The sequence below is a fragment of the Cetorhinus maximus genome, chromosome 21 (genome assembly GCF_964194155.1).
Source record: "Cetorhinus maximus chromosome 21, sCetMax3.hap1.1, whole genome shotgun sequence".
In the NCBI taxonomy this organism is placed as follows: Eukaryota; Metazoa; Chordata; class Chondrichthyes; order Lamniformes; family Cetorhinidae; genus Cetorhinus; species Cetorhinus maximus.
Genome location: NC_135899.1, coordinates 26093972 through 26112722, shown reverse-complemented (window position 1 = coordinate 26112722; position 18751 = coordinate 26093972). Strand labels below are relative to the sequence as shown.

The 18751-nt window shown below is 42.1% G+C and overlaps 1 protein-coding gene across 2 annotated transcripts in view; it reads right to left on the bottom strand.

The window, feature by feature from the left end:
- Positions 1-18751, bottom strand: part of LOC144695786 (complement C3-like) — a 67565-nt gene that overhangs the window by 32038 nt on the left and 16776 nt on the right. The window contains exons 6-12 of one of the 2 annotated variants that reach the window (XM_078566769.1): positions 18653-18735; positions 11904-11991; positions 10591-10690; positions 7791-7920; positions 6674-6789; positions 2773-2946; positions 727-918 (exon numbers count right to left, since the gene is read on the bottom strand). In XM_078566769.1, coding sequence (XP_078422895.1) covers positions 727-918; positions 2773-2946; positions 6674-6789; positions 7791-7920; positions 10591-10690; positions 11904-11991; positions 18653-18735 — 883 coding nt within the window. The remainder of the gene's footprint in view (positions 1-726; positions 919-2772; positions 2947-6673; positions 6790-7790; positions 7921-10590; positions 10691-11903; positions 11992-18652; positions 18736-18751) is intronic. The other variant, XM_078566770.1, reaches the window with a different exon arrangement.

Genomic DNA, 18751 nt, shown 5'->3' with positions numbered 1-18751 from the left:
TGGGTAATAAACACTGGCCTTGCTGGTGAAGCCCACATCCCATGAATGAATAAGAGAAAAGAAAGGCTGAATGTATGCCTCCTGCTCCTAGACCACCTTCCTGTGGGCTTATTTTGTTGTTCAGTTGCGGGTGCTATTTACTGAAGATTTCATGCTTTTTATTATTATTCTTAGGCAGCATCTGTGCATCACTGGCCGACCAGCATCCCTCATTGTCCTTGAGCTGCCTTCTTGAACCGCTGCAGTCCATGTGGTGTAGGTACACCCAAGGTGCTGTTAGGGAGGGAGTTGAAGGATTTGATCCAACAAAAGTCAAGGACTGATGATATATTTCCAATTCAGGATGGTGTGTGGAGGGGAACTTGCAAGTGGTGGCATTCCCATGTATCTGCTGCTCTTGTCCTTCTAGATGGTAGGGGTTGCAGGATTGGAAGGTGTTATCAAAGGAGCCTTGGCAAGTTGTTGCAGTGCATCTTGTAGATGGTGCACACTGCTGCCACTGTGCATTGGTGGTGGAGGGAGTGAATGTTTAAAGTGGTGGTATATGGCTGGGTGTCAGACTTTGTCTGATAATTGTTCTTGTGAGTTGCCATGGGATGTTTTTACTGTGGTAAAGGCACAATGTAAATTAAAATTGTTGAATTTGTACTGTAATCGTCCACATTATTTGTGGATTAAGGGCTGCCTTACACCTTGAAACCTTTCATGAAAGTTTTGTAAACTAACCATATAATAGTAGTATTGGACATTATGGATGCTCTCTTGGCTGATAGCTGTCAGTTTTACAGTGATCGTGTCTCCAGGATACAACAGAACATGTGGCACCTTGATATGCAGGTACCTCTTGCTGGCAGAATAGTATTTCTTCACGGCTTTATGCATCTGTTCATACCCAGTAGAATGGTTCCCAACACCCACCTGGAGAGGCAATAGATAGGGTCAAGAGATGGCTGTATATCTAGATGGGTAGACAGACATTAATAGATGCATTGAGAGATGGATGGTAGCACAGATAGACAAATGGACATTAATAGATGCTTCTTGGAACAGAAGAATGTAGAGATAACAGACAGGCATGTGACTGTTAAATGCAACAACATATAAAGTCAATCACCGGGATATGAATTTGTCTTGGAAGCTGTGTAAAGAAATCAGTTGCCATTCTACGCCCCACCTCATATCTGGAAAGGAGAGGTCTGAGTGGGGACTTGATAAAGTATTTGCAATTATAAGATGGTTAGGATGGGTAGGCAGAAAGAAGATTTTTCACTTGTGTCGAATTCAAAACCAGAGGCCATGAATATAGGTCAGACACTAATTAATCCAAATAAAAAGAGAAAATGCTGGAAAAACTCAGCAGCTCTGGCAGCACCTATGGAGAGAGAAACAGAGTTAATGTTTCGTGTCCAGATAACTCCCCTTCAGAGCTGAAGAGAGGTAGAAATATGATGGGTTTTCTACTGTTGAAGAGAGGGGTTGGAGCAGGTGGAGCAAAATAGAAGGTCAGGTATAGGCAGGACCTCAGGAGAGATTTGACAAAGATGACATGGGCACAGGACAAAGAGAGTGGTAATGATAGTGTCAAAAACTAAGGCAGATACTAATGGTGGTGTAAAGATCAAATAGCAGTATATGTTAATAGCAAAACAAGGGTCAGCACTCTCTGACAGCAAAATATAAGAGCAAGTTACAGACTGGCCCTCTACGGTGAGGAGGGTTGGGAAAAAATATATCAAAATGGAGTATATAGTTCATGACCTGAAGTTGTTGAACTCGTATGTTAAGCCCAGAAGGATGTGAAGTGCCTAATTAGAAGATGAGGTGCTGTTCCTCCAGTTTGCGTCAGGCTTCACTGGAACATTGTAGCGGTAATAAATCCAACCAGGAATCCAGCAAAACTTCAACAGGGTTTACATAATGTTACATTGGCCTAACACCAAGATCTCTGGTTGGGTTGTAGGAGAGAATGTTATGTTGCAATGTATTCCAGATGAACCTCCAGAGGCCAATTCCCACTCCAGTGAAAAATGAGTGACAATTGTACATTCCCTGAAAACTTAACTCTTTGAAAAGTGAAGACTGAGAGGAGCCCTGATAGAAGCCTTTGAAATATAAAGGCGTTCGTTTGGGTAGACGGAAAGATTTTTTTTTTTCATTTTAAGAGGAATTCAAAAGCAGGAGTCATAAAGGAAAGATAATCACAAATAAATCCAACCTGGAATTCATGGGAAACTTCTTTACCCAGAGAATGGTGAGAATGTGGAACTCATTTCCACTTGGATCAGTTGGGGAGAATAATGAGGATGCAGTGAAGGGAAGATAGATACACACAAGAGAAAGAAATTAATAGAATATTGATGTCAGGAAATCAAGTGTGATAGGTAAAAATATTCTTGCTAAATTCCTGATTGGGTTTCAGTTAAAATTGCCCATATGCAGGCAAGACTGGGGGAAAACCATCGGATAACAAGGGCGCCTCTCTGCAGCGAAGTCCGCAGTGAGGGATGGAGGTAAGGAATACCAGTCCCAACTTTTTGAGTACAGAAATAAGAGGCAAATACCAGTGGAACAGAATCCCACCCTCAGATGGTCCCCAGCCCCCAACCCAGATAGTAAGCCGATAAGACAATTATTTGGTTTTGTCAGGGGGGTGGGGAGAAGGGGCTATAATCAGGCCAAATTTTACCATAAACTGGAACAGAATTGTTGGTTATGCATTAAATTATCAAAATCAGCAAATATCTTTTTTGAAAACTGGAAACAAACTCTTACATTAATGTTTATATCTTGCGTATTCCAGGGAACATTGAGGGTAAAGCCTAGCTCGCCGATTTGGTCAGTCAGTCCTTCACTGGAAATGTTCACTACCTTTTCCCCTGCAATAATTAATGATACATTGAGAGGTACATCTGATGCAGGAGAGCCATCGGGATAGGTCACTGATATCTGTAAGACAAATCGATGACAAAGAATAAAATAGTACGGGGAAAGAAAGAGAAGAAAAAGTGCAAGTGCCTCCTTGAGCTGCCAATGTCTCAGAAATTTACTCCTCCTATTTGCTGGGGAGGGGTCTTGTGGTGCAGTGATAGCGGCCCTACCTCTGACCTAGAAGTTCTGGATTCAAGTCCCTCGCCAGGACTTGATGGCAATAGAAGGTGCATTCAAAACACAGCCAAACAAGTTGATTATCAGCCCGTAAACCCTCCCAATATGCCTGATGGCAGGCACAAGGAGTGGGATATTTTCCTGATCAGCCATGTTGAAGAAGGCAAGCCACTGCGGTACTTTGCTAAGCATAATCATGGACAAATCCGATGAAATTCTATGGTCTCCAATTCCCTCTTCAGGCATTGCACCTTAAGGAGGAGCAGAATTCCCTGGGGAGACTGTTGCATTTTGGTAATGTCACTGGGTTAGCAATCCAGTTTAATATCTCAACATGACCCTTCCTTTAATACCCTGACTACCGCTTCACTGTTATCTGAATTTGTTTGTCTATTTTTGTTACTAAATGATTGTTGCCTATTTTTAACCTGATTACTTGGTCTATATATGCATTTTTGGTGAAAGTCACACTGCAAACCAGCCTTCGGGTTACGAACGTGTACCTTAAAAAAAATACAATTATTATTGCCTGAAGGATGGCACTCCCAATAGTTTAGTGACCCCTCCATATTTCATTGGAGTTTGAGCCTTGATTTTTGTTGTCAAGTACCAGAGTGGGACTTAAACCCACAAGCTCCTGACGCAGAGACTAGCATACTACCAAGAGAACCACAGCTGACAACTTGAGATGCTTGGGGGTCCTTATAGTTGGGGTCCAGAAACAAATGGTATGGGGGAGGAGGAGGGGATGGGAGCAATGCTGCTTTGACATTTCTCCCAATTTTAATCACCATTGAAGTCAGCGCAAGGCCTAAAACTGACATTACTCTCAATCTGGTCGGTCTCTCAACTGGCCAGGTGGGTTCAAAAACATCTCCTCAAATTCACCTTCCTCCTGGAAACCCTGAAACTGTCTGGCCTGAACAGTGATTTCAGTAACTTCTGATTTTGAGCTCTGTTCTATTTTCAAGCCTGTTTAAGTTGACTGCCAAGTTGCCCAAGCTTTCCATCTTGTTTACTTCCTTACGTTACTGCAGGTGTGAACACCACCGACTAGAAGTTCTCCTCCAAGTCACTCACCACCCTGACTTTGAAGTATATTGTCGTTCCTTCACTGTCGGTGGGTCAAAATCCTGGAACTCCCTTCCTAACAGCACTGTGGGTGTACCCACACCACATGGACTGCAGTGGTTCAAGAAGGCAGCTCACCATCACCTTCTCAAGGGCAATTAGGGATGGACAATAAATGCTGGTCCAGCCAGTAAAGCCTACATCCCATGAATTAATTTTTTAAAAGTGTCCCATGCGCTTGGCAACTAATGGAGTTGTTTCCCCTACCTCCTCTCTGCTTATATTCCTACCCCTGCCTTCCTATCAATGTTCAGTGTTGAGGAAAGGTGCCCACCAGATACATTAGCCTGCCGGGTCTATCGTCTCACTGATGTGGCACTGCTCGGTGTTTCTAGCATGATGCCCTGTTTTGCACCATATCAGAACCATCTCTCATTTTTCAGGTGTTCTTATCCAATGCCAACTTTGGGAAAGAGTAATTGGCATCACCCCGCTCCAGCGATTCACTGTTGCACTTGAAATCGGCATCAGGTACTATCCCCACTTCTGCCAAGCAAGCATGCTCTTGAGACCAAGAGAGACACAAATGATGGGCTTCTGCCGCTTTGAACATGCAAGCATACGAACATACGCATTAGGAGCAGGAGGAGGCCACTCGGTCCCTCGAGCCTGCTCCACCATTCAATGAGATCATGGCTGATCTGATTGTCACCTCAACCCCACATTCCTGCCTATCCCCTATAACCTTTCACCCCTTTGTTAATCAAGAATCTATCTAGCTCTGCTTAAAAATATTCAAAGACTCTGCTTCCACCGCCTTTTGAGGAAGGGGGGTTCCAACGATTCATGACCCACTGAGAGAAAATATTCCTCCTCACCTCTGTTTTAAATGAGTGGCCCCTTATTTTTAAACAGTGACCCCTAGTTCTAGATTCTTCCACAAGAGGAAATATCCTCTCCACATCCACCCTGTCAAGACCCCTCAGGATTTTAAAGGGTTCAATCAAGCCACCTCTTACTCTTCTAAATTCTAGTGGTTACAAGCCTAGCCTGTCCAACCTTTCCTCATAAGACAACCTGCCCATTCCTGGTATTAGTATAAGAAACCTTCTCTGAACTGCTTCTAATGCATTTACATATTTCCTTAAATAAGGAGACCAATACTGTACACAATACTCCAGATGTAGCCTCACCAATGCCCTGTACAACTGAAGCATAACCTCCCTACTTTTGTAATCAATTCCTCTCACAATAAATGATAAGAACCAAACAGAGGGGCATCGATACCAGGAAGAAGCCGTATGCAAAACAAAAACAAGTGGAACTAGGACCTTACCAAAATGGCTTTTTTCCATTTCCAGCACTGATGTGCCACCTCCCTCTCATTTACTATTCTGTAGACTGACATGAGAGTCGGGGTAATTTTAACTTAACTGGCCAGGGGAAGAAACCCACAGGATCAGGGTGCATCACTAGATCTATACTCTGCCCAATTTGGCTTGCCATTGACTTTGGTGGAGAGTGAAATCAGGCGGGTTGTATCTGGTCACTCCAGCCTACCAAAGGGCGGATTAAGTTAAAATTTCCCTCATCTGTATCTGACCTGGAGGCCTAAAAGGTCTGTAAATTGGTTGGGAGGTGGGACAGGGCAGGGGGGTTGAAACTGAACATGGGAGGAGATGTGAAGCGGGTGTTATCGCACCTGTCACCAGCTATTTACCCCACCCAATAATCACCAGTGACTTCAATAGCACTGAAAACAGTGGTGTGTGGTACAATGGGGAGAGTGGGGGGGTGGGGGGTGGTGGACTGATTCTGCTTTGTTTGCACCCTCTCCCCCAACGAGAGGCTGGGAAGCCCCCACTACCGTGTAAAATTGCACCCCTGTGAGATCTGTATGGGGTTGGGGGGGGGGGGTGCATGGGTGCAGTTGATATATATTTATATATATATATATATTTGAGATGAGGCATGTGAGGATTGTGAATAGAGCAAATTTAATGCTGTACATGTGACAGAGCCTGCAAAACACAGAATCATAGGAAGTTTACGATGCAGGCCATTTTGCCCAGCATGTCTGTGCAGGCCAAAAAACGAGCCACCCAGCCTAATCCCACTTTCCAGCAATTGGCCTGTAGTCCTACAGGTTTCGGCACTTCAGGTGCGTAAGTAGGAGAGAGATACAATATTAAAGCAGCATAAGGTATGCAGTTGACTGCACATGTACACGCATGACAAAATAATTCTTGTGGCTAATGAGAAGCCTCTGAAAATACACATACGAATCAACCTACCTATGTTAATGCCACTGTGTTAATAAAATCAGTGGTTTATGCATGTTAGTCCCCTGATGTTCCTCACTACACGCACCCTCCAGTGAGGGACTGATACAAACTGCATGAGTTATATACAGGTCCGTGGGCTGAATGAGCCAGGTATACTTGGCGTGCGTGCACACACACACACATCTAACACTTGACAATTAATGCATACGTACCAGGAGGTGAAATGCAGCTCCGGGTATAAAATAGGGTTTGATGGCTGATAAGTCAATGTCATAGGGTGACTGACGAAATGATATGTTGTCCAGCACCTTGGCTTCAGTATGTCCTGCTTTGAAAAATAACAATGACAACTTACGTATATAAATATAAAGCACCTTTAATGCAGTAAAACGTGCCAAGTTGCTTGACAGGAGCAGTCGTCAGCCAAAATTTGACAACAAGCTACATAACATGATATTAGAATGAATCACCAAAAGCTTGGTTTAAAGAGGTAGATTTTAAGGAGCATCTTAAAGAAGGAGGGAGAAGTAGAGAGTCTGAGAGGTTTAGGGAGGGAATTGCCCAGGTTAGAGCACAGGCAGCTCAAGGCACAGACACCAATGAGGGTGGGGCGATTGAAATCAGGGATGTGCAAGAGGTTAGAGTAAGGGAAATGCAGAATTTTCAGAGGGTTGAAGGGTTAGAGGAGGTTTTTAGAAATAAAGATGGATAAGGCCATGCAGGGATTTGTACACAACGATGCACATTATAAAATCAAGACATTAACCTACAGGGAGCCAATATAGATCAGGGGGCACAGGGTGAATAGAGCTTGATGAAAGCTAGGATATGGGCAGCAGAGTTTTGGATGAGGCAAGATTACAGAAGGTGGAAGGTGGGAGGCTGCCAGGAGGGTATTGTAATAGTGGAGTCTGGAGATAACAGAAGTATGGATGGAGGTTTCTGCAGCAGAAATCACCTTGATTTCTACTGTTAGGACTGAGGGAGCGCTGGGGGTGTGAGATGTGACCAAGGTGCAGAGTTTTAGTTGAATTCAGTTCAATTCAGTCAAATCGGAGGCTGAAGTTATGAGCAGCCTGGTTCATCATCAGAAAATGACCAGGGAGAGGAATGGAGTTGGCTATTAGGAAATGAGTTTGCATTGGGGACTGGTGGCAATGGCCACAGTTTTTCCTGTAATTAGATTACTTTTTTCAATATGCGATAACATACGATTATGCAATACTGAATGTTGGCCAAGCAATGTGAGAAACCTGAGACAGTGGGGGAGCATTGAATATTACTCAAAATATAAACAAAATGTTTAGCTCTATTCAGATGATTACTCACCTTTTTCATCTGTAATCTCTGCTACAATATACAAAGTGCCTCTCTTGAATTTGTCCATCCCTCCATTCTGACTTATGCTGTTGATCAGAGCACTTGAATTTAAAATGACACGAACTGTCCCATCCTGTATCTAAGTAGAAATCAAGATGATTATTTTAAGGCTATGTTTATTTATGTTGCAACACTAGAGGGAGCACTTCCTGCACACGCTCAGTTTCAGTCTCAGTGTCATTGGCAGGGTGTCAGTTGCATGCATTAAAACAGACATGACACAGACTAACAATAAAGTTCAAGTGACCCATTTTTAGGCCTGTGCAGCCCATACTAATTGTAAGTTCTTGTATTTAGGCTACTATCATTTAGCAACTGATTGTAAAACACACTTCTGACAATTCAGTAAATGATGATAAATAATCGGGAAATTTCAGTAAATGAGATTTTCAACTTCCGAAGTGGAAAATTGATTGTAACATTTAGTTTAAGCACACTTTTTGATTAGAAGGGCAATTAAAAAAAATATTTTGACTTTATTTAGGAAAAAAAGCTATTGCTGAATGGAGGACTTGGAATAAAGACCCTGAGATCAAGAGTGTCAATGTCTAACAATTGAGCTATGAGGAAGCGCCCTATGCAAAGTTATAACACACTGGGTCCAGCCTAAGGAGGCAGCACTCAAAATCTCATTGACATTATGATCCCATCACAGGTTGGGAATTGGGATCAATAGTCATTGATGGGATGAATTGAAGTACATAGCCTTTGATAGGTCTAAACTCCTGCCGCTGACCAGAAAGGTGCGAGGAGCAGCTCCACATGCACCGTCAGCCGCAGTGCGGGCCGATTGTGCATGTTCAACTGTTACTGATGTCATTCTGGTAGGTGGCAGGAATTACAGTGTCATTTTAATTCAATGAAGGAACAGCAATATATTTCCAAGTCAGGTTATTATGCAACTTGGAGGGAACTTGCAGTGGTGATGTTCCTATGCGTCTGTTGTTTTTGTTCTTCTAGGTGATAGAGGTCATGGGCTTGGGAGGTGCTGTCAAAGAAGCCTTGGCTGGTTGCTGCAGTGCAACTTTTACATACTGCTGTCACTGTGCATTGGTGTTGGAGAGAATGAATGCTTAAGCTGGTAGATGGCTTGTGAATTATTTGGGTTGTTTGGTTCTGGTTGGTGTCAGATCTGAGTGCTGCCCTTATCCAGACAAGTGAAGTGTATCCCATTGCATTCAGTCAGGGATCAGGAGGTGAGTCACTCATCACAGAAAACCCAACCTCTGACCTGCGGCTGTAGCCACAGTATTTATGTAGCTGGCCTAGTTAAGATTCTGGACAATGATGACCTCCCAGGATGTTGACGGTGAGAGAATCAGCGAGGGTAATGGCATTAGATGTCAACAAGGGCGGTTGATTCTCTCTTGTTGGGAATGATCATTGCTTGGCACTTGTGTGGCATGAATATTACTTGCCACTTGACAGCCCAAACCTGAATGTTTTCCAAGGCTTGGTGCATGCTGGCATGGACTGCTTCTGTATCTGGGGAGTTGTGAATGGAACTCAGTAATGTGCTATCATTAGCGAATGTCCCCACTTCTGATCTTATGATGGAGGCTGGTCATTGATAAAGCAGCAGAAGGTGGTTGGGCCTAGGACAGTACTTTGAGGAACTCCTGCAGTGATGTCCTGGGGCTGAGATGGTTGGCCTCCAACAAACAAAACCATCTTTCTATGTGCTAAGTATGACTATAGTCAACGAAGAGTTCTTGCCCGATTCCCTGATCTTATTTACTTCTACCTAAACTTCACAATTTAAAATTTGCAGTTAATACTAATGACTGATTTGTGTGTGTTGTTAATGGTTGCGTGTTTTCTGATCATCTTTCAAAAGAGTTAATAACCAACTCCTTTTATAAAGGGCAGCAAGCCAGCATTTGTTAGAGCAAATATCTAATAAACATGATTGAAATCTTGCATAAAATAATGATGGGGTTCAAGAAGGTGATGTACTTGATGTTGTGCAACTGGACTTTCAAACATCACTTCATAAAGAGACGCTTAATAGACTGATCAGCAAAATTAAAGTGCATGGGATTAAAAGGGGTATGAAATTTACTAAGAGGGAGAAAGTAGTGGTGAATGACTGTTTTTCAGACTGGAGGATAGGTATAGAGTTTTGCCCCACAGAGAACAACATTGGGGCCTCTATATATTATTAATAGATATTACTGAGCTGGACCTGGCTAGAAAGGGCATATTTTCAAAGCATGCAGACATCACAAAGCTTGGAAATGTAGTAAACGGTGAGGAGAATAGAAGCAGAACTTCAGGGTGACATAGACAAACTGGTGAAATGGCAGGCACGTGGTGGATAAGTAATGTGGATAATAAGTGTTTTGGTAGAAAGGATGAAAGAAAGAAATTACATGGTACAATATTAAAAGAGTGCTGAACAGAGAAACTTGGAAGTGTTATATACTCATCTTTGAAGGTGGCAGTCAAGTTGATGAGGCTGCTAACAGAAAATATACGAGATCCTAGGTTTGATAAATAGCAGCATAGAGTACAAAAGTAAGGAAGTTATGCAGATTTTAAGAGCCCTTGGGCAGGGTTCAGATGAGATTTGCTAGAATAGTACTAGGGTGGAGGGACTTCAGTTTTGTTTTATTGATTCATGGAATGTGGATGTCACTTGCAAGGTCAGCACTTATGGCCCATCCCTAGTAGTAGAACTTCTGCTTTTGCACTTCCCATGCATAGTTGATTGACACGTCTTGCAGAAACCAGAACGTCGCTTACTTACATGGTGCACTTGACGTAGCTGTGGTAAGGGGATCCTGTCACCAGAAGTTGTGCGCATCCCAAATGTCACATTACCATGAAGATCATTATCTAATTTATCACTGCAAGGAAAACAAATAGAGTGAGAAGTGACTGTACAGAGTTGACTGAATTGTTTGAACATCAGATTTAGTAAAGAGCAAGTGGTGGCATCATGGCAACATAATTGCACTAGTAATCTAGAAGCTAAGTCGAATGTTCTGGGAACCTGGGTTTAAATCCCACTATGGCAGCTGGTGGAATATAAACTTAATTTTAAAAAAAATCTGGAATTGAAAGCTGGCCTCAGTAAAAGTGCCCATGAATGATTGTCGTAAAAAAACCCATCTAATGTCCTTTACGGAAGGAAATCTGCCATCCTTACCCAGCCTGGCCTACGTGTCACTCCAAACCTACAGCAATGTGGTTGGGTCTTAACTGCTCTCAAGGGCAATTAGGAATGGGCAACAAATGGTGACCTTGGCAGTGACACCCACAATTCACAAACAAATATATTAAATAATCTGGCAAACAATCTATATCTTGTCAAGATGTAATTTTTAATGCTATTTCTCCTGTACGAGAGGAGAAGGAAAACACTAAATCTTACAATAACTTTGACCCAAATGATTTGAAGAATTTTTTTACATTCTATACTTACTCAGTAAATCCACCATCTATTAAATTTTAGAAAGCTGGTTGTGACTAGCATTGCATCTATTATTTATTGCAATTTGGCGAAGCATTCTCCTGAATTAGAAATGTAGGTAATGCGGCATAGCTAACTGAAAAGCACTGGTATCAGGCCAACGCCTTTGTCACTAGGCCACTTGTTCAGCTGTTCTATGTTGGTTAAGTCCTTTATCCTTTACATGAATTCACAAAGCTGAAGGCAGTACTAACAGTGATAATGCATTTCATTTAATGTTGAGAAAGAATTCACCTTAAATACCCTGGACATCCATAACACATAAGGGCAACAGCAATATATGAAAATATCCACAATACCCCTAAAGTAGAGTTAAATGACAAATCCTATATAAACCCAACATAATGCCTTCTACCATAAAGCAACATTCTTCCCACTTTCAAAAGTGACTCAAAAATCTAGATATTTAATCAAACCTTTCACTGTCTCGTCCCTGTTCTCGCCCTTTTCCCTGATCTTTGGTGAAGTATCTTGAGGCATTTTGTTAAACTAAAGACACCTTGTAATTGTTAGCAGTTATTTTTCCTCATATGTCAAAACAAAATCTATCCGTGCCTATGTGTACAATAGGATAATTCATTACTTACGGCACTTGTATTGTGAATGGGAAGTTCTTATCAGTCACCACGTAATACCAAGGATCTGGGAATATCCTCACATCAAATTTGGGGAACTCTGTAGAAATGAATCAGTCAAACTAAAATAGATGTCATGCAAAACAACAGTTGAAGTGTCAGAATTAATAATTATATATATATGTGTGTGTGTATATATATATATATATATATATATATATCTTTAAAACTAAATTGAAGTGTGATGTTGAATCATTTCATTTTTCGAATGACAATTCACTTCTCCAATAACAATATAAATATTTTTGAGTTATTTTGTAATTAATTAGTTAGGGTGTGTTATTGTCAGGTATTGGTTTGAAAATGTAGAAATATCTTGTCTGATTCCCACTCCTGATCTTAATTGTTTTTTTTTTCCTGCATTCACTAGGGTAAACAGATGGGATTCAATGGAATGTTGGCTGGATTTACATCCCACCTGATGACACATTGTTCGGACTGCAAGAAAGAGTAAAATCGGTCGGAGCATTAAACTTGCGATGCACTCAATTAGATCCATTTTCCACGGATAGATCAAACAGAGTACACCTGACAAACTGAGTGAAGACTTTGGAGTTTGGTGAAAGAAGAGTTTTAAGTGTTAATTTTGTTCTTAAATTTTGATCTTAAAATCTAGTCTAGTCTGTAATTAGCAGTAACTGGAATGTACTGTGTATGCAGGCTAAGTTCTTTCTTTCTTGCAGTTTAGACAGTGTAAACTCACTCTCAGATGCAGAAGCTGAGTAGTTAATTAGCTAACTGGTTGAATCTGGTTACTGTAGCCCCAGTTCGGTTTACTATAAGTTCAGGGTTCTTTAGTGCAGCCTTGGCAAATGGAGTGCAGCTGATTAACTGAGCGAAGACTTGGAGTTTGGTGAGAGGGGAGTCGGGGGAAGGAGTTGTTCGTTTCCTCTTTCTATCTTTCTCACCCCACAGAATTTGGTTCTTGCTCTACTACAGGAAAAGGAGCTAGCTGTTTGGTGAGTATCTGTTAAGTGGGTAAGTTCTATTCTATCCCTAAGGTTTAAAATAGCACATAATTTGATGGTAAAGTTAATCAAACATATAAGAAAGCAACATTAAATAAGCAATTAAGATAATTAAGTAATTATTTAAAACACATTAAGGATGGCAGGACAGGTGATTTGTCAAGGCTGCAGCATATGGGAGCTCATAGGTAACATTGTGATCCAGGGCAAACACGTCTGCAGTAAATGTTTGCGGCTTGAGGAGCTTACGCTCAGGGTCATTGAGCTGGAGGCTGAGCTGCAGACTCTGTGACACGTCAGGGAGGGGGAAAGTTACCTGGATGCTTTACACCAGGAGGCAGTCACACCACTTAGAATAGGGTCTTCTGATTCGGTCAGTAGCCAGGAACAGGAGGGTATGGCTGCAAGTGAGGCAGGTAAGGGGACTCAAAGGGCAGGTGTGCAGGAGTGTGAGCCTCTACAATTGTCTAACAGGTTTGAGGTTCTCTCAGCTTGTTTGGATGAGTGCAGGGGCTGCAGGGGTGGATGAGCAAACTGACCATGGCAGCGTGGTACAGGAAGCCATCCAAGTGGGGGGGAGCATAAAGGAATGTAGTGGTAGCAGGGGATAGCATAATAAGGGAGATTGACACTGTTCCCTGTAGCAAAGAGCGAGAGTCCAGATGGCTTTGATGCCTGCCCGGTGCCAGGGTTCAGCACATCTGCTCAGCGCTGGAGAAGAACTTGCAATGGGACAGGAGAATCCAGTGCTCATGGTCCATGTAGGTAGCAACGACATAGGCAGGATGGGGAAGGAGGCTCTGCATAGTCAGTATGACCAGTGAGGCACCAAATTAAGAAGCAGAACCTCAAAGGTAATAATTTCTGGATTATTACCTGAGCCACGTGAGCAAATTGGCTTAGGACAAATAAGATTAGAGAAATGAATGCGTGAATTTAAGACTGGTGTGGGAGAAGTGAGTTCTGGTTTGTGGGGCACTGGCACCAGTACTGGGGAAAGTGGCATCTGCATAGTTGGGACAGTCTATACCTGAACCGTGCTGGGGCTGGTGCTCTCGTGAGCTGCCTAACTAAGGAAGTAGAGAGGGTTTTAAACTGAATAGTGAGCCTAAGGATCAAATTTGGGAAGATGTGGTAAACCAAAGAGTAGATACAAGGCAAGAGAGACAGGTATTAATATGGGAAATGTTAAACCGGCTGTGACAGAAAGGGACAGAGTGTATGATTCGATGAATAAGTCAGCAGATAAGGCTAGACACTATAAAAATAATAAAAGGACAAAACTAAAGCTCTGTATCTAAATGCACATAGCATTCAAAACAAAGCAGCTGAACTGATAGCGCAAATAGAAATAAATAAATACAATCTGATAGCCATTATAGATACATGGCTACAGGATGACATAGGTTGGGACCTGAATATTGAAGGGTGTGTGACATTTAGGAAGGACAGGAAGTTAGGAAAAGGTGGAGGGGTGGCTCTGTTAATTAATGTTGGTATTAGCACAACTGACCTAGGTTCAGGAAACCAGGATGTAGAAGCGGTTTGGGTTGAGATGAAGAATGATAAATGCAAGAAGTCACTTATGGAAGTGGTGTACAGGCCTCCTAATTGTAACTACACAGTAGGACAGAATATAAAAGAAGAGATAATGGGAGTTTGCCTGAAAGGTACAGCAATAATCATTGAGGATTTTAATATACATAAAAACTGGAAAAATCAGATGGGCAAAGGTAACATAGATGAGGAGTTCATAGGATGTTTTCAGGATAGTTTCTTAGAAGAGCACATTCTGGAGCCAACTAGGGAGCAGACTAGACTAGACCTGGTATTGAGCAATGAGATAGGATTAATTGATAACCTCCTAGTAAAGGCACCCCTAGGTAGCAGCAATCATAATATGATTGAATTTTACATTCATTTTGAGGGAGAAACGAATGCATCCAAGACCAGTCTTTTAAACTTAAATAAAGGCAATTATGAGGGCATGAAAGCAGGGCTAGCTAAAGTGACAGGCAAATGAGATTAAGGGATAAAAACAAAAAACTGCGGATGCTGGAAATCCAAAACAAAAACAGAATTACCTGGAAAAACTCAGCAGGTCTGGCAGCATTGGACGGAGAAGAAAAGAGTTGACGTTTCGAGTCCTCATGACCCTTCAACAGAACTGTTGCTGCCAGACCTGCTGAGTTTTTCCAGGTAATTCTGAGATCAAGGGATATGTCAATAGAAGTTCAGTGGCAGACATTTAAAGGGCTTTCTGAATACACATTCCAATGAGAAAGAAAAATTCCAAGGGGAGAGCCCGCCATCCGTGGTTAACTAAAAAGTTAAGGACAGTATCAAACTTCAAGGTAAAGCATATAATTACGCAAAGACAGATGGCAGGTCAGAAGATTGGAAAGAATATAAAGGACAGCAAGAACAACAAAAAGATTAATAAGGAGGGAAAAATTAGAGTATGAGAGAAGGCTAGTAATATAAGGATGGATAGTAAGAGTTTCTATAGATGTTTAAATAAGATAAAGTCAACAAAGTGAACATCGGTCCTATAGAGAGTGCGTCTGGGGAATTGATAACGGAAAGTAGGGAGATGACAGACAAATTAAACAAGTATTTTGCTTCGGTCTTCACTATAGAGAACATAAGTAACATCCCAGAAATAACTGCAAATCAGGAAATGGAAGGGAGAGAGGAACTCAAGGAAAATTACAATCACCAGGGAAGTGGTATTGAGCAAATTGTTAGGGCTGCAGGCTGACAAGAGCCCAGGTCCAGTTGAACTTCACGCTAAGATCTTGAAAGAAGTGGCTAGTGAGGTAGTTGATGCACTGGTTTTAATTTTCCAAAATTCTGTAGATTCGGTGAAGGTTCCATTAGATTGGAAAATAGCAAATATAACTCCTTTATTCAAAAAGGGAGGGAGACAGAAAAATTCAAGGCAATCAGACAGAGTCAACATGGTTTTGTAAAAGGGAAACCATGTTTAACTAATTTATTATTCAAAACACCTTTCTGTTTACAGACAGGTGGTAAGAGGGAAATTCAACTTCTTTGAAGGAGTCTTATGTGCTGTGGAGAAAGGGAAACTGTGGATGTGCTGTGCTTAGATTTCCAGAAGGCATTTGATAAAGTGCCACGTCAAAGGTTATTGCAGAAAATAAAAGCTCATGGTGTAGGGGGTAACGTACTGGCATGGATAGAAGATTGGCTAGCTAACAGGAAGCAGAGAGTAGGCATAATGGGTCTTTTTCTGGCTGGCAAGATGTAATGAGTGGTGAGTCACAGGGAATAGTGCTGGGGCCTCAACTTTTTACAATTTATATAAATGACGTGGGTGAAGGGACCGAAAGAATGGTGGCTAAATTTACTAACGACACAAATATAGTTAGGAAAGTAAATTGTGAAGAGGATGTAAGGAAGCTACAAAGTGACACAGATAGGTTAAGTGAGTGAGTAAGCTAAGTGAGTATAATGTGGGCAAATGTGAAATTGTCCATTTTGGCAGGAAGAATAAAAAGGAAGTATATTATCTAAATGGTGAGGAATTGCAGAGCTCTGAGATTCAGATGGATCTGGGTGTCCAAGTGCATGAATCACAAAAGGTTAGTATGCAGGTACAGCAGGTAATTAGGAAAGCTAATAGAATGTTACCATTTATTGTGAGGGGAGTTGATTACAAAAGTAGGGAGGTTATGCTTAAATTTTACAGGGCATTGGTGAGACCACATCTGGAATATTGTGTACAGCACTGATCTCCTTATTTAAAGATGTAAATATGTTAGATGCAGTTCAGAGAATGTTTACTAGACTAATACCAGGAATGGGCAAGTTGTCTTATGAGAAAGCTTGGACAGGTTAGGCTTGTATCCACTGGAATTTAGAAGAGTAAGAAGCGACTTAATTGAAACGTTTAAGATCCTGAGGGGCCTTGACAGGGTGGATGTGCAAGGGATGTTTCCTCTTGTGGGAGAATCTAGAACTAGGACCACTGTTTAAAAATAAGGGGTCACCCTTTTAAGACAGAGGTGACAAGAATTTTTTTTCTCTCAGAGGGTCGTGAGCCTTTGGAACTCTCTTCCTAAAAAGGCAGTGGAAGCAGAGTCTTTTAATATTTTTAAGGCAGAGCTAGACAGATTCTTGATTAACATGCAGGTGAAAGGTTATCGGGGGTAGGCAGGAATGTGGGGTTGAGGTTACATGCAGATCATCCATGATCTTATTGAATGGCGGAGCAGGCTCAAGGGGCTGAGTGGCCTACTCTTGCTCCTAACTCGTATGTTGGTATGTGCGTTACATTAAAATTGATCTTGTGAAATCGGGCAGAGGTGAAAGGGTGGTTACAGCACTGACAACTTGTGACTGGGGCAGGGTGTGTGACTGGAGTGGGTGTTCCTGGGGCTTGACATCAACTATGGAGTGTGGTGTGGCGGGGGTAGGGAGGAGTGCTGCTGTCTGGTAGGAAATAGAGATGTTGGGCAGTAGGCAGTGTGTCTCTGGAAATGTTCAAGGGGGAGGGTGGTTTGGCACCATTCAAAGCTGGGCTGGGACTTTGCCTTGCTGAGCGAGAGGTCGATGTGACTCGATAACCTTATTATCAAGGGGTCAGGTGGAGCAGCAGTTGCTGGATAATAATATTCCACCTGCGATCCAGGAATGGAAAATGCCAACCACATGGGTCGTGACAGATCTGCAGCTATTTAAATAGGCTTCATGTTAATTATCTAGCATCAATGAGAGATGGTTTTCTCGCTATCCAAAACTGTTTTCGGGAGGAAAATAATGACGGTGGAAGAAACAGCGACTGGGCCAGCAGATGGAGTGGGTGCCGAGTGGACAGGTGTAACAGTTCCTGTGCTGTGGCAACAAATGCGGCCAAAATAAAAAGAGGTGGAGATTTTTAGTAGAATTGCTTCCCCATACCCTTCCCACAAACAGGGTCATTCTTCCAAGGTAAGTTATTACCACCCAATGCAAAATTAGAAGCCAATTGAAAACCAAAGATATACACTGGAAAATCCCACTCATGTTTTTTTTTCCCCCCTTGGGCTAATGCCTTGGCATTAATGATAACATTCAACATATAAACTACAGAGTTGGCGATCTGAAATGCTCATTGTCCAACATCATCACACAGGCGAAACCATGAATAGTCTCTGCAGCTCAAAATTGGGCATTGGTAAGGTGTTGTGCCCCATCAGCAGCAAAATTGTATTCAACCAGAATCTGTAACCTCATGGCCTGACGTATCTCTCACTCAACCTTGGTTCAATGGGGAGTGCCGGCCAGCATGCCAGAAGCAGCACCCAGTTGGACCTGAAAATGAGATGAAGCTAGAACACAGGACTCCATGCATGCTAAACAGTGGAAGCAGCATGTGATAGACAGAATAAAGCAATCCCACAACCAAGGGATCAGATTAAAGAGTTCCTGCCCTGCCATTTCTAGCCCTGAACTTTAGTGGACAATTAAACAACTAATTGAAGGAGAGGAGGCTCAATGAACATCCCTTCCCATAACTATGGAGTTACATAAGTTTCATGGACTGCAGCGGTTCAAGACAGCAGCTCAACACCATCTTCCCAAGGGAAATCAGGGGTGGGTGATGAATGCTGGCCTAGCCAGCGATGCCCACATCCCATGAATGAATAAATCAAAAGAAAAAGTCAGGCCCGGGTGAGGCAACTCAGTTAGTACCAATTACTGCGGTAACCAAATTAACTGCAAACTCACCATAGCTCTGAACTCGAAACGATATTAAACCTTGATACTCAGAGTTTTCACTGACTTTAGCTCGTATCTGATAATTTCCAGGCCTGTAAATAAATAAAT